Source organism: Cupressus sempervirens, chromosome 2 (assembly GCF_028749045.1).
Source record: "Cupressus sempervirens isolate cs-2001-9-10 chromosome 2, ASM2874904v1, whole genome shotgun sequence".
Classification (NCBI taxonomy): Eukaryota; Viridiplantae; Streptophyta; class Pinopsida; order Cupressales; family Cupressaceae; genus Cupressus; species Cupressus sempervirens.
The window spans coordinates 682,766,325-682,793,503 of NC_143119.1; the positions used below are offsets into that span (position 1 = coordinate 682,766,325).

General features: G+C 34.2%; 1 protein-coding gene across 1 annotated transcript; it reads right to left on the reverse strand.

Moving 5' to 3' along the window:
• Positions 1 to 2,729: 2,729 nt before the first annotated feature.
• On the reverse strand, positions 2,730 to 24,565 carry LOC149575201 (expansin-like A3). The gene is made up of 5 exons (XM_089816009.1): positions 24,439 to 24,565; positions 24,147 to 24,256; positions 23,808 to 23,986; positions 3,259 to 3,397; positions 2,730 to 2,972 (listed from the first exon to the last, which is right to left on the reverse strand). The coding sequence occupies exons 1-5, from the start codon at positions 24,563 to 24,565 to the stop codon at positions 2,730 to 2,732; spliced, it is 798 nt and encodes a 265-aa protein (XP_089672135.1).
• Between the last annotated feature and the right edge of the window lie 2,614 nt (positions 24,566 to 27,179).

Genomic DNA, 27,179 nt, shown 5'->3' on the forward strand with positions numbered 1-27,179 from the left:
GATTCATGATTTTTTAAGCCTTTCTGCCCAAAGGCCTTCACCTAGCATATGGTTGTGTTTGGAGATTCGACCAAACTCTATTTTAAGAATTCCCATATATGACATGCTTTCAAAATAAGGATTTTGTTTACTATTTGGAAAGATCACAATGTTGTTTTATTCCCTCACAACTTTCTTGATATACATGTTACTATGTACACTAAAGCATGTATTTGTAATAATGTCATAATGCAGATTCATGTACAAACATATAAGGTGGTGTTGGAGGCCACTCACCTATTGGTGCTCTTGGCTCATTGGGGTAATGCCCCTTTTATGGTTACCTTGGTACTTCCGGCTACTTTATCTAGTGATCATACTCCTCCATGTAGTCACCGAAGAGGCCGAAGTAGTTCAGTGCGCCAATCGTATACTCCTAGGTCATAGCCTTCTCGCCTTCATAGAGGATGGGTTTGGGTTGGTCTTGAGTGGCTCCTCCTATTGTTTCTAATGTCGATTGGTCCTCTATGTATAGAGACCTTGAATGTGCTTTCCCTTAGCTGGAGTTAGCTATTCCTCTACCTAGGCTGGAGAGAGAAAAATAAAAAGTTGATGCTACTACCGCCCCTGCTGATGGTTGGGTTCCTCTTGTACCATCTTCCAACCCCACAAAATTTTGGGGACTTGATGATAAAGACCATCCTTCAGTTGACACTGATCTTGCAACTCGAGGGCCCTTTCTTTTTATTGTTTTAATATTGTTTTGATGAGTAGTTGTTTTATCTGGCCACGTGTCAAGTGAGCTTGCAAGGTGATCTTGTATCCCCTGACTCTTTTTTGTGGATATGTATCTTTAATATTTAATTAATAAAGAAAGTCCATTCATTAAAAATAAAACATATTTCAACTAAGCTCTCCCTTCCATCATTCTTTGTATCATAGGAATGATCTGTTGAGGAGATCTTATGTGAAATGATCAAAATACATGTTGCCAGTATCTTTACAATCAATCCAATTTGTATCATTCTTATCACAATAGGATTGAATGTAGGTAAGTACTCACTTTTTACTGATGGTGACTTGGTTGATTACTTTGAATATTCTAGTTCCCAGGCATGTTCATTTGGAATCACAATGATTAATTTCCCATTTCACACCATCTCATTCCATTCAAGCATTCTGCAATTTAACTTTTAACAAGATGTCCACATTTTTTCAAGATTTTGATTGTTTGCATTCACTTGATAGAGATACTAAAGGGGGATTTGATTTTGCTTAGAGGCGAGCTCTTTGCTATACACCTTCAACTCTCTTAATTGGTTTCTTCATCAAATGATTTGAAGCATACCTTGTAAATCATATAGAAACTCTCACCACCTTATGCCCAAGATTTCAAATAGTGCACTATCATTTTTGCTTCCATTAAAATGATGGATACCTCCATCTTTTTGTGTTTTGGCATGAGCGTTCAACTAAATTTTTATTGAGGTTTATTAACATCTCAATTTCCATTTGATGAAGAAAGGTTCATATTTTTTTCCAAAACATGTTTTTATGATCTCTCGCTTAGCCTATTTTGGGATTTGGGAGGTTAGGGGGCATTTGGTTGGGGGAATAGGAATAGCTATTCTAGAATACTTATTTTGGAATAGAAAATGGGGGTACATATTCCTATTCTCTATTTGGTTCAGCTAGAATTTGATGGGAAATTCATGGACCGAAAAATTTATGTTTTCTAAAATAAATAAAATTGGAATAGGAATACATATTGGAATTCCACCTATTTGGGTGGAATTGCAAAATCTCATTTTTGGGCCAAAATTGGAATACACATTCCTATTTTATTTCATATTCTAGTTTTGATTTGGTGCATCCAAACAAAGTTCAAAATTTTAAGAATTTACATATGCCTATTCTGCTTGTATTCTCGTTGCCAAATGGGCCCTTAATGTTTGGTGGTCAAAACAGGCCTTGGGAGTGTTTTTCTTAACCTTTTTTTTGGTCAGAGAGGTTAAGAATTAGAATGCAATTGCATGTTTTGAGCACATTTTTTTTCACCTCTTGATATCTAAACTGGGAACAAGAACAAGACCTTGGAATTATAAATCACTAAAAATTTGATAAAAGTTTAACCATTCTAAAGCTCGAAGTCAGGCATGTTTTGGCTCAATTTAAACTAAAAAAGATGGAATTTCTGACACTTGACCAAGGCAACACTAATAAAAAAATTTCTGACACTTGACCAAGGCAACACTAATAAAAATACTTTTTTCAATATTAACAAAGTTTCTTGTTGGATTCATTAAACTTGAAAGAGTTAAAAACTACTTTGAAAGATGCCCCAATAATCATGCCCTCAAAATCCCTAGAACTTATGCACATATGTAATAGTGTACGCAAGTTCCAATAAGAGTATACAAATGAACATATTTTGAACTAAAAAGGTTAGAAAAGAATTAGAATATAGATACATTTGAAACTTATTAATAGACTTTTAGAAATCATATATATGCATACCTAGACTATTAAATTCTCTTTCCCCTACACCAAAATAAATTTTCTTCTACAAATTATGATCTCTCTAAAAAAATTTAGACTTGTGTCCGATCAGTCAACCTCAACTCTCTTCCACCCACCAATAAATCAAAATAATTTTTAAAGAATTCCTTTGCATTATTGTCCCATATAGTTCAGGTTGTAGTAGTGGAGAGGACCACAATAATCCCAAGCATTGATGTGTGAAACATGAATTACAACTTGGTAATATAAGGGGAACAACATTCCTGTGCAATTTCTTTGATCTGAACTTTGCTGTCATAAATGGAACCCACTTTCCAATTAGAAGGCAAAACATCACCCTTGGCCCACACCCAAAAACCATCATATCCACTAGTAACAAGAATCCTTATTGACATTTCCCCCTCTAGTGGCTGCTCCATACTCCACATCGCCCTAAGGTCACGCCTCATTGATTTCCACCCCGAAGATCCCACCTCAATTAATTCAATAAATTTATGAATAGATTTTTTTTCTATTAATCAAAATATTAAAATTACATATTCAAAAAAAATATTTGAAAGATCAAATGTTAAAAAGTATTCATGCTCTTAGTTGAAGAGGTTTCAGGCACGCTGGGTCTGTATCAAATACCTAAAATTTGTTTGTCGATGACATCCATCAAATATTTATATATAAAAAAAAAAATCTATCTTTCTTATACCCACTCAAATTTATTAAGGGTTTGAATATCCAGTCATGAATAAGATGAATGTTTCTTACAGGAACAACTTCAATGCCCATGATATTCGTCTGACCTCCTTGGTATAGAAATTGTAGAGCAAGAGCAAGAAAGTATGGGTAATTGTTAATCTTGTCTACCTTCACTGTCATGTTCTTCCCTAGAAATTCACATGGTATTCTGTGAAATGAAATTAATAAACACATATTCTTGTCAAATGTGCCCCATTTCCCTTCAAATCATTCAAATCCTGTCATTTTAGTATATAGGTATAGTTGTAAGATAGATTATAAGATTGGAATGAATTTAGTTATAACATTGTTATTATTATTTAATTATATAGTTTTTGAACCATACATATTGGCCTATATTTTATAAATAGTTGTTGAATCTATAAATAGTTGTTGAAGAAGACAATGTCTATAAACTAGTAGTTCAAGAGACAATGTTTAAATAACAACAAACTAAAGCACATATCTTTTTCAACTCCATTGTTATATAGATGACAAATAAGAAAAACAAAGAAGACTTTATAATAAACTAAAATTCAAGAAGGCCGCGTGAGAGGAAGGTAATTATACATGGGAAATAGTGATTTTATTTAATCCCATGGAATGCAAAACAAAAATATGGTGGCCAACTGTATTTTGAGAGGCCCATAGCCTTTTCCAGTTTACCGACTCTATGGACGTGCTATTTTTTGAAAGAAGCAAATATACCCAAATTCAATGCGTGCATTAAAAGGGAAGCCACTGAGTACGATGTGCCTTTATATATTGATAGTGGCAATTTGCAGTGGGCATGAATGGACCCTGGCTTCATAATGAGCCACTCTTCTTGTAGTTTGTGGGAAAGTAGTCCTTTTGGATTTAAGTTTTGTTAGATTCATTTTTATTTATTGAAAGAAGCATTTTATTAACAAAAATAAACCTTTTTATCCAATATATGGAAATAGATACAAGTAATGTTATTATAGTAAATGACTATCTTAGTTCAACAGTTTTGAAAATGTTATTTACTTCCAAACTTCTTTCCAGATATTAGGCGATTCCTTCGAAATATCAGCATCTTTTAATATATAATGCTGAAGCAATGCTACAACAAAGCTATTTGTATTCCATGCTGAAAGAACCATGACATATATTTGTTCAACAAGACTCCTCTAGAGAAACATGACAACCAACTTCAATAAACTTGAGCTCTTTGATGTAAGCACATTGCTCAAGAATATTTGATGGCAGCTTGATTTACCTACACTTTATACTTTTCTTCAAACATACAAAGCTGATATTGTATATCTTCAAGAGACTTTTTGAGCTCGACGTTGGTCTGGAGGGCAGCTTTAAAAGTAAGAAGTAGAGGAGAGAAATCTGAAGTGGCCATCAAATACTAAACCTGAGAAGAATGGAAAGTGTGTGAAAAGACAACCATATAGAGTGGGTTTAACGATGGAGGAAACTCTGTAGTTAAGCGGGCTCAAGCTGGAGTAGTACAGGTATGTGTGACCTCCCAAGAAGTCCCAAATATCATAATAAGACAACTATACACATATGTTTAAGGATAATGTGCCTGAAGGATGCATGATAATAGTAGGGGTTGATGAAAGACTAAGAAAGGCATTCATCTAGTACCAAGCTTGAGGGAATAAAGTCGAAAAAGTGGAAAAGAGGAATCTCCAGAGTTGTTGGGCATGGGAGCTGAACAAAAAGGTGTGCTTAATAGTCCATCTTTTAAGGTAGCAGGGGCAAATTTTCCATGCCAGCAACTAAGCCTAAGCATCAACTTTAAACTTCTAGATGAGTTCACTTAACTCATTCCATGATGATCTTTTTAGGTTATACTACCACTTGATGTTGAGTTGGTGGGAAAACTGAATGGAAGAAGCAACTATTTATACACAAATCTAAGTGGGAAACTTTGAAAAGTATGATTATTGGGCCATCTCCATCCTTAAAAAAATTATCCTGACAAGGAGTGGACACAAGGCACCACTTTGAGAACATGAATTAATGATCAATTAAATTGTACAATGGAGCATTTTTATTACAATCATTCATATATAGAAAAATAAAAGTTCATTAAAATATTTCACATGTACTAATTGTCATTCATTTGTTGTATTAGTAGATGAAATTTGTTAAGTTTTAATTAGAGGAGTGCAATTTTATTAGGACATTAATACACAAATATTGGTAATTTATGAGCTAGTTGTAGGGCATGGTTATTGGAACATATTTAAGTAGGTATTGTTACCTATTTTTGCCTCTCACAAAAAAATTGAAATTCAAACACTTGAGCCCACCCAACGGTCGCTTCCCATCTTTAATATTATTTTAACGCCATGGAGATACAAAAAATAAACTAGTAAAAAACCTTATTGTATCCCATATATTCCCTAAATTTATTTATGCTTACTCGTAACTTTCCCCACCGTCAGATCTTGCACAAATCTTTGGTGGACGCTTTCCCGCTTTCTAAAAAAAAATGACCTTTACATAATGCGGGGAAGCCCCTTTGTGATGCGTGGTAGGTGAGGCAAATATTCTCGCATGGGCCATAGAAAGGAAGAAGGTCAGTCCAGCTGGTAATTTGATTAGCACGTGCTTTCCTGCATTCTATGTTTTGTCAGACTTCCTGACAATGCGAGCAAGCACTAGGTTGTCACGTGTCCTCGTAGGCCCAAAGGAATAAAAGCTAAAGTTGCAGTGATGTCACGTCTTCTTAGTTGTACCTTCCACCATCAGATTCAAATGAGATCGAGGGCTAGCACTTCCCCACATAAGGATGTTAAGTAATGCGGGCAAGCACCTCGCTGTCGCGTGTCTTTGTGGGGTCAGGTTCATTTTATATGCCGCAGGGTGATGCCAGATGGGGTCGGGTTAGACTGAGTTAGATGCCGAGTGGTTCGTGGGCCCAAGAATTTTTAGGGGCAAGCACAATATGATAAGATCTTTCATAATTTTTGATCTCCATGAGATCAACGATTAGCACTTTCTTGCATTCTGGAGATGTGAGGAAGTTAAACATTGAGGGAAAGCACTTGAAGGACATGTGTCCTTGTGGGCCCAGGGAGATAAAACTATAGTTAGCATTGGCAGTTAAGACTGGTAGTTGGGAGACATCGCGGTCATGGTTTTGAAAAGGTGGCTCGGTTAGTCAGTTAGATGTGGTCAACTGTGTGGAGACTTTACGGGGTGGCAAAAAATTGAAAGACTATTGGCCCACGTGGCTCATCCTATTGGCAGAGTTTGGTTGACTTGCTGAATTTGCTGATTCATGAGCTAGATACAAAGGGGATCGAGTTTTGTTGCATGATTTGATCCTCATGACCAATTCCAACCACTCTCAAATGAATGATGAACCTAGTAAACAACAGAAAAACACTCCACCCCCCCAGTTTATCCATCTTTTTGGTCAGAATGGTGTAATGGCACCATTTCCTGTCTTCTCAAGGCCTTGTTTTGACAGAATATTATATTTCATTGTATTTGAATCTGTTCTTGTATTAGATTTTCTCCAAATCTTTATCAAGACTTAATGGTAGTGGTTGCGGAGTAACTTTAGTTAGAAAATATCTTAGTTATGCTTGAGCTATAAAGGCAATTTTTATAGATTTTGTATTGGTTGACTCTTCTTTGACTTCTCTGATATTGCTCTACAATTTCACTGTAAATCCCTTTTGCCTTTGAACTGCATGACATTCTTATCTCCTTTAGCCATTGATGTGAAGTGCAAGAACTATTTGCCTCTCATTGGTGTATTGTAGATATATGCAATCTTACATGACTATATCTCTTTTGGCCTATGAATGGTATATAAGTGAATCCTCTCTTTCCTTGTGTCATTCATTTGTTTTTTTGATCTGCATGTGATTGTTAGATTAAAGCAAGTATGGATATGTATATCTTTTGGTGTCATGATGGTTCAATAGTGCATGTATGGGCAGAGATTGATTTGAACACTCTATTTTGGTGCATCACCCCCTTAGGTTAGAATAGGTAGATTTGCTACTATGCATTCCTTCTCCCTTTTCCTCTCCAAGAGTAGTTAGGTGCACCTTGATAGTAAAGGAACCCAACCTTCTCCATAGACTCAACCTCACAGTTCAAGTCCCACAACTTGGAGGTTGTTTCCATGTTTCACAAGGCTGTCCTTAGGTAAAAACTTCAAACAAAGGTGCAAACCTTTGTTACAACAATTTTTGGCACTCCCGGTGGGACTGTATTCAAAAAATTTCAAGTCTACTAGTGTCAAAAGGAAGATTTCAAGATTAATACCAAGGAGATAGTACTGACTTTGGTGTTCAAGCCTTCAAGGGATTCATTCTTCAAGTACTTGGAAACTCTTAGCTTCAAATACATCTGGTTCCAGACCAAAGTTGCAGTAATTCATGCCCAAAGCTGAAACAAGGGCATCTTCTAGAGGTAAATTTCAGTACCAAGAGCTTTCAATTGCAAGACTAGAGTATCTTTATCACCAGTTAGGAGTGCAATAGTAACAAATACACCTGCAAGATCAATCTCTACTTCTCCTACTGTTAGATCTCAGCCTAGATTGCCATCAACACATATCAATAGATCACTTGTCTATATGGCATAGCCTAGGGCTCATGCATTTGCCACCTTTAATGGTGGAAGTCCTCTTTTATTTGCCCAAAGACATGACATACCAATAGCTACACTCAAAAGTATACCATAGTTTACTGGTGAAACTTCTATCTCTCCTTCAGAACACATTCAAGAAGTTGCAAATGTCTGTAATATCAATGATATTATAGAGGAGGATGTTGCAGTTAGACTTCTAGCCTCATCCTTGAAAGGAAAAGCACTACAATGGTATAGAGGTTTGGCTCATGGTTTCGTAGCAAATTGGGATGGATTAGGAGCAAGACTATGCAAACACTTTGAGGACAAAAGTGACCATTTGTCACTTTTAGAATAGTTGACTACTATAAAAAGAGCCCCCCATGAATGTATGACTGATTTTGACTATAGATTTCAAAATACATGGGATAGAATACCTACTTTAGTAAAACCTACCCCTGGTAATGCCTTCTTGCATTACCTTAGAGCTTTTAAAAGTGACATTGCCACTACAATCCAAACTATGGAAGGAGATACCTTGTCTAATGCTTATGACATAGCAATAAAGTTAGAAAACATCCTAATACAAGGAGGTAAGCTAGCTCTGAGGCCTCCTATGCCTTTCTTTCCTGATGTTCCAAATCACCAACCAACAATGGCTCCTCTTCCCACAACTTCCACATCACAATCCCTTGCTCTAGTCCCTCAAGCTTCCACATCTTCAAATGGAATAGATGAAATAAAGGAGATGATGCAATCTATGATGCTGAACATAGATAAAAGATTGCAGGGCCAAGAGAAGAAGCTGGAGGATAGCTTCTTTGTGATGCAGAAAGTGAACAACAAGGTGGTGACTTTAGAGAGACAACAAGCTCAAGGTAGTAAGTCTCATCAATTGCAATATCAAACTCTAAACAATGGTAGGCCTCCAAATCATAATCATGGGAACGATTCTTTTGATTAGAATAGGTAGAATAGCCATGCTTCAACCTCAAATGTCAACCAAAGTAGGGCCATTATTTCTCAAAACAACATGGCCCAAGATCAAGATTTTTGTCCCTCCTATAACTACTCCTATGCCTGTTGCATGTGTCAAAAGGCTGAATCTTATTTGGCTTTGACCATCCAAGAGCTTGCAATAGGAAAATTGTACAAGGAGGACCAATTTAAAGATGCCTTGTATATACAAGGACAAGGTGATTGCTTCTTTATGAATCATTAGGTGGAGGAACATTGTAATGTAAACTAGGATCCCATTGCTCACAACACTAGGAGCAAAGGAAGAGCTATTGAAGATGCTACCCCTCCTCCTCCCAATCATGCCTCAACTTCAAATGCAATACCTCATGAACAAGCAGTAAATGATCAATCAAATACCTTCCAGCAGCAAAGGTGAAATAATGGCCGAAAGGATGTAAGTGATCCTCAGGTTGTTCCATCTCAACTTCCTACAAATTTATCTCCCAAGGCTTCTACCAAAGTACCTACTATGTCATTCAATGTGGTAGAACAAATGAAGAGGAAAAATGTGAATATTTCCATGTGGGATGCTGTTGCTACTATACCCATGCAAAAGAGGTTGCTACAGCAAGAATTGGAAAGTATTGAACGAAAGGATTAGCCACCCAGCATGGAAAGTGCCACAAGCCTAGTAAAACCATCGAGGGAGGAAGAAACAAGTAAAAAGGTTAGACCCCCTCCATTTTATGTTTCTCTAATTATAGGGGTAAACTAGTCCACAATTGCATGATTGATTCAGGGGCTAGTAGTTCAGTGATGCCTAGGTGTGTTGCTGATGCCTTGAAAATGAAATATGAGCCAATTGTTAAAAATGTATTATAGTTGGATGGTAGTACTATCAAGACTATAGGGACCCTTAGGATTGTGTAAATGGCCCTACATGCATGCCTTGTTTGTACTGTAACTCAAGATATATCCGTTGTTGAAGTCAAGCCACATTTTGCCATCTATCTGTCAAGAGACTTCACTGCCCAAATAGGTGGTTACATATCTTTTGATTGGTCATGTATGTCTTTTAGAACAAGATATGAGACCAAATCTTCAATTAGAGTAGAGCCTCAAGCCCTCCATCATACTGAACCCTACACCCTTAATCTCATCAACATGAATTGCACTAGCCTAGAAATGGATGACAATGACATAATGAATGAGCCTACCAATTCCCTAGCAAAGATACCTGATTTTCTCTTAGATGAATGGGCTAATGCATATCAATTTGATCTTATGTCAGAAACTCTTGGGACAAGCCTCAGTACATATTGTGTATTAGAGAAGGATGCTCTAGTTCCCAATCTTGTGGAGACTAAAGAAGATGTGAGTGGGATATGGAGTATGTACTTTGATGGCTCAAGGAATAAGAATGCATCAGGGGCTAGTGTGATGTTGATTTCTCCTGCACAAGTAAGGTACTACTTCTCCTTTAGACTCCAATTTAGTTACACTAATAATGTGGCCGAGTATGAATCCTTGATTTAGGGTCTCCTACTTGCTCAAAAAAGAGGAATTCAAGCCTTAAGTGTATATGGAGATAGTGAGTTGGTGGTTAATCAAGTGAGAAATCATAATATCACCAAGAATGGTTTGTTCAAGTCTTATAAACATAAGGTATGGGATTTACTTGAGGGTTTCAATGCATTTAATATTCAAAGCATCCTTAGAAAAGAAAATAGATATGCTAATAGGCTTGCAGCAATAGGTGCATCTCATGATGTGCCAAGGAATTTTGAGAAGAAGAAGAAGCAAAAAATAAAAATGGTAGTAAGGCTTGCCATCCCTGACAACAACATCCATTGGCAAGTGTTTGAATCTAATGAACAAATTGTAAACTTCTTACAGAATGAAGCATAATTTTTAGATAGAAACCAGTCAAGACTACAGGATCAGTATGGTGATCAAATCATTAATATTAGTTATAAAAAATTGCCTAAGGGTCTCATTACCTTAGAGAGTGTTTTCAATCTTGATGACCAAGCGAGAGGCCGAGTCATGAACCTAGCTACTGACGAAGATGATCACATCCCAGTCACGGTGGCTAATGGGAAATCCTTAAACGTGGGGAAGGTATGTTCTGAGATTGAGCAAGAAAGTTTTATTCATCTATATCAAGAATTTAATGATGTATTTTCCTAGACATATGATGATTTAAAGGGTTTTGACCGAAGGTTGTTTCAGCATACCACAGATTTAATTGATAATGTCAAACCAGTAAGAAAAAAATAGAGGCCAGTGAATCCAAAAATTGAACCCTTAATGAGAAAGGAGCTATCCAAATTGATTGAGGCCAATATAATTTTCCCCATCAAGCACTTGTCATGGGTATCAAACCTTGTCCCTGTTAGGAAGAATAATGGAGAAATTAGATTGTGTGTGGACTTTAGGTACCTTAACCAAGCTTCCCTTAAAGATCACCGTCCTCTCCCTTCAATGGAGAAAATTTTGTCCAAGGTCAGTGGTTCAAAGAGGTTTTCATTTCTTGATGGATTTTCTGTCTATAATCAAGTGCTAGTCAAAGAGTTTGATAGGTACAAGATTGCATTTACCACCAAATGGGGTACTTATGCTTATTGTAAGATGCCATTTGGACTAACCAATGTAGGTGCTACATTTCAGAAGTAAATGGAGATGGCCTTCAAAAATGTGATCAAAAAGTTTGTATTAGTTTACTTTGATGATATCATAGTGTATTCAAAGAATGTAGAAGATCATTTTGATCATTTAAGACAGGTGTTCTTAAGGTGTAGAGAGTTTGGGGTATCCCTTAACCCAAGCAAGTGTGTCTTTGCTACCAATCAAGGAAACTTATTTGGACACATTGTGTCTTAGGATGGTTTAACCATTGATCTAGAAAGAACAAAAGCAATACTTGATCTCCCTCTTCCCAAACATAAAAAAGGGTTGCAAAGTTTCCTTGGTAGGATAAATTTTGTAAGAAGATTTATCCCTAATCTTGCTACCATGGTAAAACCCCTTATGGCTATTCTCAAGAAAAGTATGGTCTTTGCATGGACCAAGGAAGGGAAGGAAAGTTTTGCAGAGATCAAGGTAGCCATAGCCTTAGCCCCTACTCTCATTAATCCAAATTTTGAAAAGGATTTCATCCTTTATGCCCTAGGCGGTGAGTCAAGTATCTCCTTCATCTTGACTCAAAACAATGATAAAGATGAAGAGCATCCCATAGCCTTCTTTAGTGAAGGGCTTAAAGAGTATGAAAACAAATACAACTATGTAGAGAAGCAAGCCCTTGCAATCATCAGAGCTTTAAAGAAATTTAGATACCTCCTATCTCACAATAAAATTCATTTGTTAGTACCCCATGTGAGTGTGAAGGATTTCCTTTTGAGCAAATATATTAGTGAGAAAAGGGCTGGTTGGATTACTAAAGTAATGGAATATGATGTTGACATCCAGATCACCAAGCTGGTAAGAGGGAAGGTGTTGTGTAAATAGATGATATCATATCAAGAATCAGATGAGGAAGTTGCTATGATATTAACATAACAACAAGAGACAAGAAATGATGACCCAAGGAATTGGATGGATGATATGAACAATTCCTTATTAGGCAATGGATATCCTCAAGGATTAGATAGAACTAAAAGGAGACAATATATATTACAGTCAATTCCTTATGTCATAGTTGATAGTATCATTTTTAGGAAATATTTTAATGGAGCCCTATTAAGATGTATTGACATAGACCAAGCTAAAAGAATGATCAAAGAGCTTCATGATGGTCCTGATGGTGGTCACTTCTCAGCAAGGACAACTGCAATGAAGATCATGAGGGCTAGTTACTACTGGCCATCCCTATTCTATGATTTTTATAGGTATGTGAGGAAGTGTGAAAAATGTGCCTTCTTTTCTGGTAAGCAAAAGCTTACAGCTCTTCCTCTTCATCTCATTTAGGTGGACCAACCTTTTGCTTAATGGGGATTGGATTTCATAGGCCCTCTCAATCCTTCTTCTAGTTCTAGTCACAAATGGATTTTAGCTGCTATAGATTACTTCACCAGATGGATAGAGGCAGTTGCATTGAAGGACACCACAAAATCTTCAATCGTTGAATTCCTTGACAGAATTGTGACTATAGAGGATAATTAGAGGTGTTGGCATCAAAAGCTGAGGACTGTACCGTGGGTTGACAGAATAACACCTAAGAGGTCAATAGGAAATTCACCATTTATGTTGGTATATAGTAGAGAAGAAAGGATTTTAATTTCATTAGAATTTCCATCCCTAGAACTAGCTCATCAGCTGGAGCTAATTGAAGATGATGCCATGATAGTGAGAATGACAGAGCTGATGGAGCTGGAAGAGAAAAGAAGTCAGGCCATGCAAACCCTAGAAACACATTAGTAATAGGTGAAAGGGAGCTTTGACAAGAAGGTTAGGGTCAGAATCTTTAGAGAAGGTGATTTGGTTTTGAAATGGGATGTGGACAGGGCAAAGCTAAGGAGACACTCAAAATTTGATTGTCTATGGAGTGGTCCCTATGTGATTGTCAATTGCAAGCAGGCTAATGCTTTTCAATTAAGCAAGCCTGGTGGTGAAATTTTGCCTATCCCAATCAATGAGATCTACCTCAAACTATGTTTCTGACAGGGGTTGAGGTTTCATGTACATAAGTAGCTTAGTTTTCTTCCTATTGGTTTCTGGCTTTCCAAGAAGTGTACGAGCACATGTGTTTTTCTAAGTTGTAGAGGAGCAGAGATAGAGCTTTCAATGTTTTACTACTGCAAAGGTAGGGTTAGGGTTTCATAGTGCATTGATCCAAATCTTTTACGACTCTATGGCCTAATGGATGCATAAGGTCATTGGTCATATGCATAGCTAGCTTGCGTCCCCTTCGAGTCACCAAAATGTTACTTATTTTTGCCTCCTGCCAAAAAATTGAAATTCAAACACTTGAGCCCACCCAACGGTCACTTCCCATCTTTAATATTATTTTAATTCCATGAAGATACAAAAAATAAATGAGTAAAAAACCTTATTGTATCCCATATATTCCCTAAATTTATTTCTACTTACCCGTAACTTTCCCCATTGTCAGATCTTGCAAAAATCTACGGTAGGTGCTTTCCCGCTTTCTCAAAAAAAATGACCTTTACATAATTTAGGGAAGCCCCTTTGTGACTCATGGTAGGTGAGGCAAATATTCTTGCATGGGCCGCAGAAAGGAAGAAGGTCAGTCCAGCTGGCAATTTGATTGGCGCCTGCTTTCCCGCATTCTGTGTTTTGTCATACTTCTTGCCAATGTAGGCAAGCACTAGGTCACCATGTGTCCTTGCAAGTCCAAAGGAATAAAAGCTAAAGTTACAGTGATGTCACATCTTCTCAGTTGTACCTTCCACCATTAGATTCAAATGAGATCGAGGGCTAGCACTTCCCTGCATCATGAAAGTGCAAGGATGTTAAGTAATACGAGAAAGCGCCTCGCTGCCATGTGTCTTTGTGGGGTCAGGTTGGTTTTGTATGCCGTAGGGTGATGCCAAATGGGGCAGGGTCAGGCTGAGTCAGATGCTGAGTGGTTCATAGGCCCAAGAATTTTGAGGGGCAAGCGCAGTATGATAAGATCTTTCACGATCATTGATCTCATGGAGATCAATGATCAACACTTTCCTGCATTCTAGAGATGTGAGGAAGTTAAACATTATGAGTTGTGGGCCTGGGGAGTTAATGCTGTAGTTAGCGTTGACAGTTAAGGCTGGCAATTGGGAGATATCACAGTCAGGGTTTTGAAAGGGTGGTTTGATTAGTCATTTAGATGTGGTCAACCATGTGGAGACTTTGCGGGGTGGCAAAAAATTGAAAGACTATTGGCCCATGTGGCTCATCCTGTTGGCAGAGTTCGGTTGACTTGCTAACTTTTCTAATTCACGAGCTAGATACAAAGGGGATTGAGTTTTGTTGCGCGATTTGATCCTCATGATCAATTCCAACCAGTCTCGAATGAATGCTGAACCCAATAAACAACAGGAAAACACTCCACCCCCCCAGTTTATCCATATTTTTGGTTAGAATTGTTTAATGGCATCGTTTCCTATCTTCTCGAGACCCTATTTCGACAGAATATTAGATTTCATTGTATTTGAATACCTGCCCGGATCAGATTTTCTCCAGATCTTTATCAAGACTTAATGGCAGTGGTTGTGGAGTAACTTTAGTTAGAAAATATCTTAGTTATGCCTGAGCTATAAAGGAAATTTTTGTATATTTTGTACTGGTCGACTCTTCTCTAACTTCTCTGATATTGGTTTGTAATTTCACTATAAATCCTTTTTTCCTCTAAACTACATGACATTCTTATCTCCTTCAACCATTGATGTGAAGTGCAAGAACTATTTGCCTCTCATTGGTGTATTGTAGATATCTGCAATCTTGCATGATTGTATCTCTTTTGGCCTATGAATGGTATATAAGTGAATCCTCTCTTTCCTTGTGTCATTCATTTGTTTTTTTTGATCTACATGTGATTGTTAGATTAAATCAAGTCTAGATGTGTATATCTTTTGGAGTCATGATGGTTCAATAGTGCATGTATGGGCAGAGATTAGTTTGAACACTGTATTTTGGTGCATCACCTTAGGTTAGAATAGGTAGATTTTCTTCTATGCATTCCTTCTCCCTTTTCCTCTCCAAGAGTAGTTAGGTGCACCCTGATAGTAAATGAAACCGACCTTCTCTGGAGACTCAACCTCACAGTTCAAGTCCCACAGCTTGGAGGTTGTTTCCATGTTTCACAAGGCTATCCTTAGGTAAAAACTTCGAACAAGGGTGCAAACCTTTGTGACAACAGTTATTAGCAACACTTTGAAATGACTAGTTTTTTAATCCTTGTGCACATAATGGATCTCACAAAGTTCATTGTTAATTCATGATTCAAAACAATGTCATATAAACACAACAAAAAATAAGTTGAAATCCAACGTAATGATTTCATTGTAAATTTTTATATTTATTTAGATAAAGTATTAAGGATTAAATATCATCATTCAATTTGGGGATCACTATGTGTTGTAGTGGTTGCACTATTAATGGTGCAACCAAGGTTCAAATCCTTGCTCCCCATAATTAAAAGAAAAATATTACCGATAAAAAAAAATATCATCATACAAATGTATTATTTTTATTTTATTTTTTATTAAGAGAAAAATAAGTTTTTTAGGGATTGAAAATCCTCTACAACATCATTACAATCATATAAGCACTAAGGCTTAACAAAAAAGAAAGAATTTTTTTCGTCACTTGTAGCCACCTACAAGAAAAGATTGTACAAGAGAAAAATTCAGCCCAACACAAAAACCAACCAAAAAGAAACTAGTAGAAAGAAAAGCTAGACAAGGTTTTGAGAAGCTCTGCAAGTTCCAATTCCATATGATCCATCCTTGTAGCAACACTCTTTAGGTCGTCAATGTTTATTAATCTTCTATGCTTTCTTCTTTGTGCTCGCATGGGTCCTCTTTCTTGAACCAAAAAACCTCTTTAGGGCCAACACCCTTCTCCTCATCCATGTCCAAAGTAGTATTTTTCTAATTTACTTGCTCAAGATTCCCCACAAGGATTTTTAGGTTTTGAACATCCTTGTAGCAACACTCTTTAGGTCGTCAATGTTTATTAATCTTCCATGCTTTCTTCTTTGTGCTAGCATGGGTCCTCTTTCTTGAACCAAAAAACCTCTTTAGGGCCAACAACCTTCTCCTCATCCATGTCCATAATAGTCTTTTTCTAATTTACCTACTCAAGATTCCCCACAAGGATTTTTAGGTTTTGAACATAAGCCTGAGAATATTATAGTTTTTGCTCACCAATTTTCATGAGAGAAATTCTTTTATGAAGTTAAAAGTGATTATTTATACATATATAAACTTTAAATCAATAGCTTGATAACTAATTAATAAGCCTATTTAAAGACATCTATCTAAAGAAATGTACATCAATTGGAGCTAATTTATTAATTTTAAATTATATTTATTATAGATTAAGACATTTATATTTTGTTATGGTACATACTTTTTCCTCAATATACTTTTTTCAATTATAATTTCTAAAATTTGATTATTTATTTCTAAATTTTTATATTTAAATTTAAAATTTGTTATCAATATTAAAAATCATAGAAAATAACAACTGAATTAATTATTCCAATTGTCTACTATTTCAAAAAATAAAAATCCATACATTGTAATTATGAAATGGAAAACAATTTTAGTGGATCAGGTCACTGTTGATATATGTGTGTTTTAGAATAGAAGAGGGGGTTTGACATCATAATTTTCCAACGTTGGAGGAGGCATTAGGCACACTTATAGAGATGTGAAATTTTAGAAGAAATATGTCTAATTGTGTAAAAGAGGTGGGAGCATTCACAATGTGAATATTGGAGTTAATTCAATGTTTCTTGAGCATAGCAAATGATTTTAGATTCCACGGCCAGGAGATCCACTGACACAATCAATTTGGTGTTTCTTGAGTGAGCGAGGAGGATTTGTGAAGGTGCTTCTATTCGAGAAGGATTGTGTTGAAAACCCTTATAACTTCCAACCTTATTTGGATAAATCTAATGACGGGCAATGTTATCTCATTACATCATATAGCTTAGTTTATAATTTATATTAATCAACAAGTGCCAACTTATAGTTTTTAGTTGGAAAGTTATAGTCTCGGAGGTGGTTACTCATGGGAAAATAAAGGTTTATAAAACCTTTTAAATATCATTGACAAAAATCTAATTATATAGACTTATTATGAATTTAGCCTTTTTTCCTCTCTTATTTTTTCATAAATGAATAGTTTTATATATATTATTATTTTTTAGTTTCATATTTTCATTATTTTCTATACCCTTTACATATTAAGTAATCAAATATTAATCTCCAACGATAAAGCTATGCACTTAATCTCTTACTTTTTGTAGTGTTTAATAAATCATAGCACTTTACAATTTCATAGTTTATTTGGTACCAACTCTATTTTATTTTTCCTAGACCATATTTGAGAGATCTCGTACTTTAAATCAATCCTAAAATTTCAAATTGTCATAAAATACTAAATTTAAGATAAGATATACCATTACAAAACTTATACTCACGAATCCCTTGTGGGAGTCTTATTATGGTGGGATAAAGGTTCCCAATAATGTGACACCAAATTTTAGTCATTGCTAGTGTTAGCATTCACAATTAGAATTTAGGTTTTTTATTAATGATAGTTTTAAGTAGACTAAATTAATCAAATATACCTTGTGAACCTTATATAAATCAAATATTCTATTATTCATAAAGTTCATTTTTTGGAAAAGGAATGAATTTACATTCTCACCCAAGATCATATGTGATTCCAAGGACTAGTTTACAACATATTGAGCATTCAAGTATGATTTCATGTCTAGATTTTTTTTTTTTTTTGACATTTGAAGTACTTGTCTGAACAACATTGCATCACCATCACTTTCATTTCTAAGATATGATTATTTTATTTTAACATTGTTTCATTTTACTGTATTCTAATTTTAAGATTTATTTTTCATAAAAATAGCTATTGTAGAGGTTGAAATGTCAACATAAGGTTTGAATTCTAAGCAAAACCCCTATACAAAAAAGTTATTCTTCTCCATTTTTTTGATCATAAATTCTAGTTGAAAAATAAATGAGGGTAGAGATAAGCATCCTAGACAACCCAAAACATTAATCCCATATTTTAAACATGCAAAAACACCATAACTAGGACCCCCAACACCATATCTAACATCTTCTAGCTCAATTTGTAGGAGATAAACCTACAACACCTCTCAACAATATTTTTCTCTATTTCTATCAATTTGGATGTGCCCTAGATTAGGATTTCTAGTATGCACATCATTCACTTTCAGCTCCAACTTATAAATCTAGGATTCTCTTTACATCTTATTTCAAATTCTAACCTATTATGTTGGTTTTATATTTTGTAATTTTATGTTTTACTTAAAGTATTCAATTTTCATTATATCTAGATCACAAACACAAAGTTAATAATCCAAATTACATTGTTATAAAGAAACATAATTCAATTGTTTATATCTTCTTTAAGGACTAAATGGAGCCTACTTGTGTTCCAATGTTATGTAAAAAAAAAATGAGACCTTAGTTTTTGTTCATAGGCCTAAGATCTCATGTTGGTGTACATATCATCTTAGTAAACCTAACAAGTCTTTAATATTGATTTCTTATTTATTTGTACACACTCTTTTACATTTATCTTAATAATCTACTTATTTATCACATTATTTTGTATACCTTCCTCTATTTAGTTGTTTGCCACATCGATTTTATCATTATTGATTTAAAGTTCAAGTTTTTGGTCATGAATATGTCTCTTTCTAGTTTTACATTGAAATTCAAAGTGAACAAACTATCCCTCCTCATTCTTCCATCTTGAGTAGACTAGTTGTGAAATTTTCACACAATTTTATGTTATGTACTAGTATTAAAGGTAATCAATGCATTCCTTCTTAGCACCTATGAACCATAGAGAATCATCCAAAGGATATAAGGAGATCATTCTAAGAACAATTATAAATTTATTCAATTCTAATCTAAAGTCAAAATAAAAATTTGGTGAATTGACACTCTTCACCCTTCTACACCAAGACATTAATGGCATGTTTCACATAACTTGTTGCACACTATTATTTAAAGATATTTGATGCATTCATTGTAATCACCTAAAAATGAATAAAGCATCATCTAGATACCCTAAATAATACATTAGATTGAAAATAATTAAAAGTGACACATTTTGTTTTGGTTCACTAAAAGGCCTATAAAATATATACACTCATTTGTTTCTCTATAATTTTCATTATTGTTTAATTTACTGAGATCAATAAAAACAATAATTCTTTATAATGTGACAACATTTTTAAAGATATTTTCAATTATTGCTTTTTGGCAAACTTTCAAAAGGAGGTCGCATATTGTATCAAGATTTTTTATTATAGAGAAACATTACCGATTGCTAGAATGAATTTAATACTTGAGCACAAATTTATAGCTAAAAATTCATCTCAAACTAACAAACTTGTCCTTTAATACAAATCCAACATAAAATTTCAAATAAGTCATTGGCAAAGAGGCACTTTTGCCAAACTTGACATCGAATATATCCTAAAATCTCATCTCAGATAGATACTAACTTACTGAGCATTTCGTTCACCAGCTTACCATTTATTATTGAAATCTTTTATTTCTCTACTCACCTTAAACTAATTTATACTTGCAATATTTACAAGATTGATCCTTTAAAAAAAATTTGTTTTCTTTTCAAAAGTTAAGTATCATTTGAAACTAGACATTGGGAACATTTTTGTTTTATAAAAATAAGTTGAAATAGGACATCTCTATTAAGAGAGTAAAATATAACAATTTGAATAAGCATATATATCTAAATCACAGATAAATTTGATTTAAATAGGCATACGTTAAAAACTAATTTATCAAATTTAATTAACAATTGAAGGTGGCCCAAATATACTTAAAGATTGAACTTTTGTAGATAATCTTATATCACATACCATCATCCTCACTAACTGAAATTATTTTTAACCCTGCATAGAAATCTAAAACACACTGCCTAGTCTTGAAATTCATGAACTTGTATGCCACTACTCAACATAGGGTCTACCTTCTAAGGAAAACCCCTATACAACAAATTTATTCTTCTCCAATTTTTTGTTCGTAAATCCTAATTTAAAATTAAAAGAGGATAGAGATAAGAATAGTTGACAACCCAAAACATTAATCTCATATTTAAAATATGCAAAAATACTAGGAGTAGGACTCCCAACACCATATCTAACATCTTCTAGCTCAATATGTGGGAGAAAAACCTACAACACCTCTTATCTACATTTTTCGCTATTGACCTATCAGTTTGGACGTCACCTAGATTAGGATTCTAGTATACACATCCTTCATTTTCAGCTCCAAATTATAAATCTAGGTTTCTCTTTACATCTTATATTAAAATCTATCATATTATGTTGGTTTTCTATTTTATAATTTTTTGTTTTACTTAAAATAGTCAATTTTTCATTATACCTAGATCTCAAACACAAAATTCATAATCTCAATTGTATTGTTATAAAGGAACACAATTAAATTTTTTATCTCTCCTTTTAGGACTAAATGAATTGTATTCGTGTTCCAATGTTATGTAAAAAAAATATGAGATCTTAGTTTTGATTCAGAGGCCTAAGATCTCATGTTCATGCATATCATCTTAGTGAACCTAACAAGTCTTTAATCTTGAATTCTTATTTTTTGAATATTTAAATATGGTATATTTTCAAATCCATACCCCTATATACCTCATCAAGTATCTTATCTATTTGTAGACACTCTTTTACATTTATCTTATTAATCTACTTATTTATCTCATTATTTAATGCACACCTTCCTCTATTTAGTTGTTTGTGACATCGATTTTATCATTATTTATTTAAAGTTCAAGTTTTTCTCATGAGAATGTCTCTTTCCAATTTTACATTAAAATTCAAATTGAACAAACTATCCCTCAATATTCTTCCACCTTGAGTAGACTAGTTGTGTATTTTTCACATATTAATTTTATGGTATGTACTAGTATTAAAGGTAATCAATTTCTTCCTTCTAATCACCTATGAGTCATAGAAGAATCATCCAAGGATATAAGGAGATCATTCTAAGAGCAATTATAAATTTATTCATTTCTAATTTATATTCAAAATCAAATTTGGTGAGTTGACTACCTTCACCCTTGTACACCAAGACATTAATTGCATGTTTCACAAAATGTGTTTCACACTAGTATTTAAATATATTTGACACATTCATTGTAATCACCTAAAAACGAATACAACATTATCTAGAGACCATAAATAAATCATTTGATAAAAATAATAATTAAAAGTGCCACATTTTGTTTTGGTTCACTAAAAGGCCTATATAATATATACACTCTTATCTTCCTCTATAATTTCATTATTGTTTCAAATTCAGGCAGATCAGTCAAAACAACAATTCCTTATAATGTGATAGCATTTTTTAAGACATTCTCAAATATTGTTTGTTGACAAACTTTCAAAAGGAGGTGACATATTATATCAAGAATTTTTTTTATAGAGAAACATTACCAATTGCTAGAATGAATTTAATATTTGAGGACAAATTTATAGCTAAAAATTCATCTCAAACCAACAAACTTGTCCTTTGATACAAATCCAACATAGAATTTCAAATAAGTCATTGACAAAGAGACACTTTTGCCAAACTCACATCAAATAGATCATAAAATCTCATCTCAAACTAAATACTAACTTATGAAGCATTTCGTTCACTAACTTATCATTTATTATTGAATTTTTTTATCTCTATACTCACCTTAAACTAATTTATACTTCCATTATTTACAAGCTTGATCCTTAAAAAACTTTTTATTTTCTTTTCAAAAGTTAAGTATCATAATTTGAAACTAAACATTAAGAACATTTTTGTTTTACAAAAATAAATTGAAATAGGACATCTCTATTAAGAGAGATAAATATAACAATTTGAATAAGCATATATCTAAATCACAAATAACTTTTACTTAAATAGACATTCATTGAGAACCAATTTATCAAATTCAATTAACAATTGAACGTGGTCCAAATCTACTTAAAGATTGAACTTTTATAGATAATCTTATATCACATACCATCATCCTCCTGACTAACTAAAATTATTTCTAACCCTACATAGAAATTTAAAACACACTGGCTAATCTTGAAATTCATGTACTTATATGCTACTATTCAGACCGGTGCCAATCTAGGGTGGCACAGGAAGAACAGTTCTCTTGTTGATCTGCACTTTGGTGTCATAAACAGAGCGCACACTCCAATTCGCCGGTATCACAGCCTCCTTGGTCAACACCCAATAAGAATCATATCCTTTTGTAACAAGCATCTGTAAAGACAGAGCTCCTTCTGGCGGCTAATCGAAACTCCACGTTGCGCCGTAGTTGTGTGTCATGTGTTTTCAAATAGAAGTTCCCGCTTTGCAATTATAACTTATTAGTATACATTCATCTCTAAGTTTCAGATTACTTTTACATCATATACTAAGCCTTGATTCTTAAGTTAAAGTGTGAAACTTTTACATCATACACTAAGCCTTGATTCTTAAGTTAAAGTGTTAAATAAATTAGAAGATACAGTACGACCATGATATCCGTCTGCCCTCCTTGGTACAAAAATTGCACTGCAAGAAAGTATGGATTACTACTAATCTTGTCTATTTTCACCGCCATATTCTTCCCTGGGTACTTACATGGTATTCTGTCAAAGAAAAATATGAAATAAAACAGTCTTATCAAAAGACTCATTTCTCTTCAAATCATTAAAATACTTCCAATTCTGTATTCAATTGAATTATATGTTCAATTGGGACATGGTATTTTGTCAAAGAAAGAAATGAAGGATTTTTGTCAAATGATACATTTGTCATAGGTTTCTGCCCAAAAGAAAACATAGATCAAGATTGAAACACCCATATGGCTTGTGGGATTGAATAGTGAGAATTTAAAATGATATGAGCTATAAATTGAGTGGGTTTTATCATAGAGAAATTTCATAATCAAGTATGTTTGAGTTGGAATAGTACTCAGATGAGTGCTCGTTCTAGTGCTCAAATTGAAGTAGTACGGGTCCCTAGCATAACCTAATTGTAGGGAATGCTAAGTGTTCCATTCATTGTCATGAGAGATGGGTTGATTTGAACCAAACAATCAAGATTGAAAATGAAAGTCAACTTTGACTATTTAACATTTTTAGCCTAGGAAACAAGCCTTAGTGTGTGACATTTAAGTCATTCATGAATGACTACTAATGAAACATGACTGAATGAGTGTTGAATCCTAATAATAATATAGCGATTTGATTTGCTGCACAAAATATCACCTACTTATCATTATAACTAAAGCCAATTACTGACCGTTTGTACTCGATATCCACAATGCCCATCTTTAGAAGCTCAAAAGATTTTGTGGGTTGCGCCAGTTTTGAAAATGTGCTATTGGGAACCACAAAATCTGTTTGAGTGTTTTCAGGAAAGTCTGTAATCAAAACTTTTACTCCCGAGTCGGTGCAAATCTTAGGATCAGTGCATCTTATCTGCACAAAATAAAAGTTCAAATCGATTTTGACTATTTAATACTTTTACTCTAAAAATAAACCATTTATAAATATTATTTAAACCAAGCTAATTAAACAGTCTTAATCTTAGTCATGATCCCAATACAAGATAAAGGTGGTGTGAATGATTGGTTCATACCTGGTAACAGCAGCCACATCCAATCCCTTCCCTATATATTTTGGGACTCGCTGCAGCCACGTCACCATTGCTCATGTTTGATGCAAAGGACTCATACCCACATGCTCCCACTGTAATTCATACTATACTTATTATTGAAATCGTAGAATATGTTATTCTAACAAGAAATAAGATTTAAGAATTCAGAAAATTTATGCTTATTAATGAATACCTCTTAATCCTTAGTTCTTAATTAAAAAGACCAGACTTAAAAAGCTGAACTTCCATTAATAATTAAAACATTTATACTTACTATTGACAGCCTCAGAAGAAGCGTAATATGCCACTTTTGATTTGTAAAGACACCGATCACAACAAAAGACTGTGGGGAAGATGAACATTAATATCCATCCCGCGCAAGGGAGAGTTTTGAACTTCATTATTATGCTTGTCTGATGGAAAGTAGGGATAGGAGACAGGGTTTATATAGGAAAATAACATGCAAGAGAGCCGTATGGATATATATCTGTTATTTAAATAACAGGGTTCATCTAGTAGGAGGAAACAAATATCTTCTCACTGGAATGGTATGGAGGTGGTATACTTGAAGAAAGTTTATACCCAAAAAAACATATCTGGTTATTATGCTTTGGCACGATAAGAATGCAATGAATGCCATTTGAAATTTTTGCGCAGCCATTACACCGAGGCTGAGGAGTGTTTTGATTCCATCTTAGCTTGAGTGGACTTTTTTGAGGTCTGGATTTTACCAGCACATTCTAAGCACTGTCTATTTAGGCCTCTGCTTCACGTGGTCCTCCTTAATTCAACCCTTAGACTTTAGGCATCTTGGTTATATATATATATATATATTTTGATGGAGGGTTCAGATCTGCGAGGCAGTCCAGCGAGGCACGAAGCCTGCGAGCTACCAAGCAGTGAAGGCCACCATTAACTTTTAGGTACCCGATACGGGCCCACACGTGCCTAAATACTGAACACCTCTTCGGGTAAGAGCCAAGGACTGAGGAGCATCCACGCTGCCAAATTCGCCCAGGGCACGATCCCGGTCTCATCCCTTATGATGTCTATGGACCTTGCACTCAGCAAGACATGATCCGTGGTGGGCTCTTTGTGAGCCATTCAACTTCACCAATAGACCAAGGGCCCGTTGACTGGTATTATATATTAAGTCTTGTTAAGTACAAGATTTCCATTTGCGCATTTTTTTACATGTTGTAGATTGGTAATCATAGTGGACATAAATAGTAATCAATTTTAATTTCTTAAAAGTGAAATGAATAGTAAAAAAGCTTTGGTTAGTAAAGAATTTTCTATAGAAACTTGACATGTGAAAATGGAAAAGTACTGAAATATGGAATGGGAGCGTTTGTTAAAAGCTATGATTGAAAAGCATTGAAATATGGAATTGGAATGTTTGTTAAAATATATGATTGAAAAGTATTGAAATATAGAATGAGAATGTTTGTTAAAATACATGATTGTTACTAATCTGTTTAAATAGGCAATTTTAAGTTACAAGATAGTGAACTCTGTATAGTTTAATTAGGATAGAAATGTATGGTGCATGAAGCTTCATAAAAATTAATTTAATTTAAGGTAAATAAGGTACAATGATTTCTTGTATGTGAGAGGGAACATAATAAATTTGAGAAAATTTGAATAACCTGAAAAAAATGGTAAAATCATAAATATGTATGGATTTTTCAGTAGTAGACAACATGACATTATGCATGTATTCATTTCCATAATAATTGAGTAATTAAACTTACACATATAAGAATGAAATACCTCTTGTATAATCTACCAAATTAGTTTTAGTACAACACACTCAAATTTTTAAGATTGTGAAGTTGTGAGTATTTACCCATCAAGAGATTCATGCATGGTTGAGAAAGGTAAAGCTGTAATGAATCATTCTATATTATTTACCTGCAGCATTTTTTAAAACTTAGTAAGAGTGAAGACACATTTGTAATTATATAGACTTTTAAAATTTAGGAGCCAATTTTTATTTTATGAAAAAATGGAGGGTAGTTTCTGCGGTTATCTCCGTAGTTTTATTGTTGGCTTGTGAGGACAGTGAACTTGGTGATAGTAGTTCTAGACGTGCTCCCTACTTTTTCTTGGCTGTTGTATAATTATTAATTTCTATTTTATTGTATCTTTCAAAAGAAAAAGGTGGGCCAATTCGAAGGTTGTTAATAGTTTGACCCTTGCTATTGTTGTAAATGTCAATCCTTGCCTTTCTTTTCTTCCAATCTCTATTATTTCTTTATTTAGTGTGAGTCCTTGAGATTTGTGTATTGTAATAGCTCTAGCCATAGTTAGTAGAATTTGTGTATGACTGCCTCTAGTAATTGGAATGATGAGAACATTGTTTAAGTTTTGTGCATCTCATGGTCACCTGATGTAATTCTCACAATTGACAAAAAAATATTTTGGTAGATTTGGAGGAAATGAATTTGTATCATAAATAATGGATTTATCTTGTCCCAATGATCCATTTACAAGTCCAGTTTGTATCAATAAGTTTGTTGTTAACATTATTTGTTGGCCTATGCATAGGAGTACCTCTTGTTGAAGTTGATCATGATGAATTTGTTCATTTGATTTTCATGCAAAAAATCTAGTTGTACTATGAACAACTAGGAGGTTCAATTGTTTTAGCATTTTCTATTATGCATGTTTTCCAAGTCATTGGTTAAAAATAGATGTGTGAATTTATCAAAGTCTATATTTTGATTTTAGCTTAATTTTTTTTGTGTTTGAGTCATCCGAGTCATCTTTTAGTAATACAATGTTTCTTATATTATGTGGCATTCTATGAAATTATCTTTGGAAGTCACTTTGTCCTTGTTGGCAGAAAATTGTATCCAATGTGATTTCTATATTGAATATGTGCCACAACATTAGGGATGTTGAGTGTGAGACATAAATTGGCTTATCCATAACTGGTGGAAGATGGCTTAAGTCACCTACAAGAATGATTGAGATTCTACCAAATAGTTCATGCTTATTTTGAAGAAATGC

What these genes read in the sequence shown, in the direction of transcription:
- LOC149575201 (XM_089816009.1), bottom strand. Translation starts at nt 24,565, where the DNA reads ATGAAGTTCAAAACTCTCCCTTGCGCGGGATGGATATTAATGTTCATC. An exon ending in GTGGATATCGAGTACAAACG is followed by an intron (nt 3,398 to 23,807) that starts GTCAGTAATTGG and finishes TTCATTTCACAG; the next exon opens with AATACCATGTGAATTTCTAG. An exon ending in TGGGCATTGAAGTTGTTCCT is followed by an intron (nt 2,973 to 3,258) that starts GTAAGAAACATT and finishes GAATTAATTGAG; the next exon opens with GTGGGATCTTCGGGGTGGAA.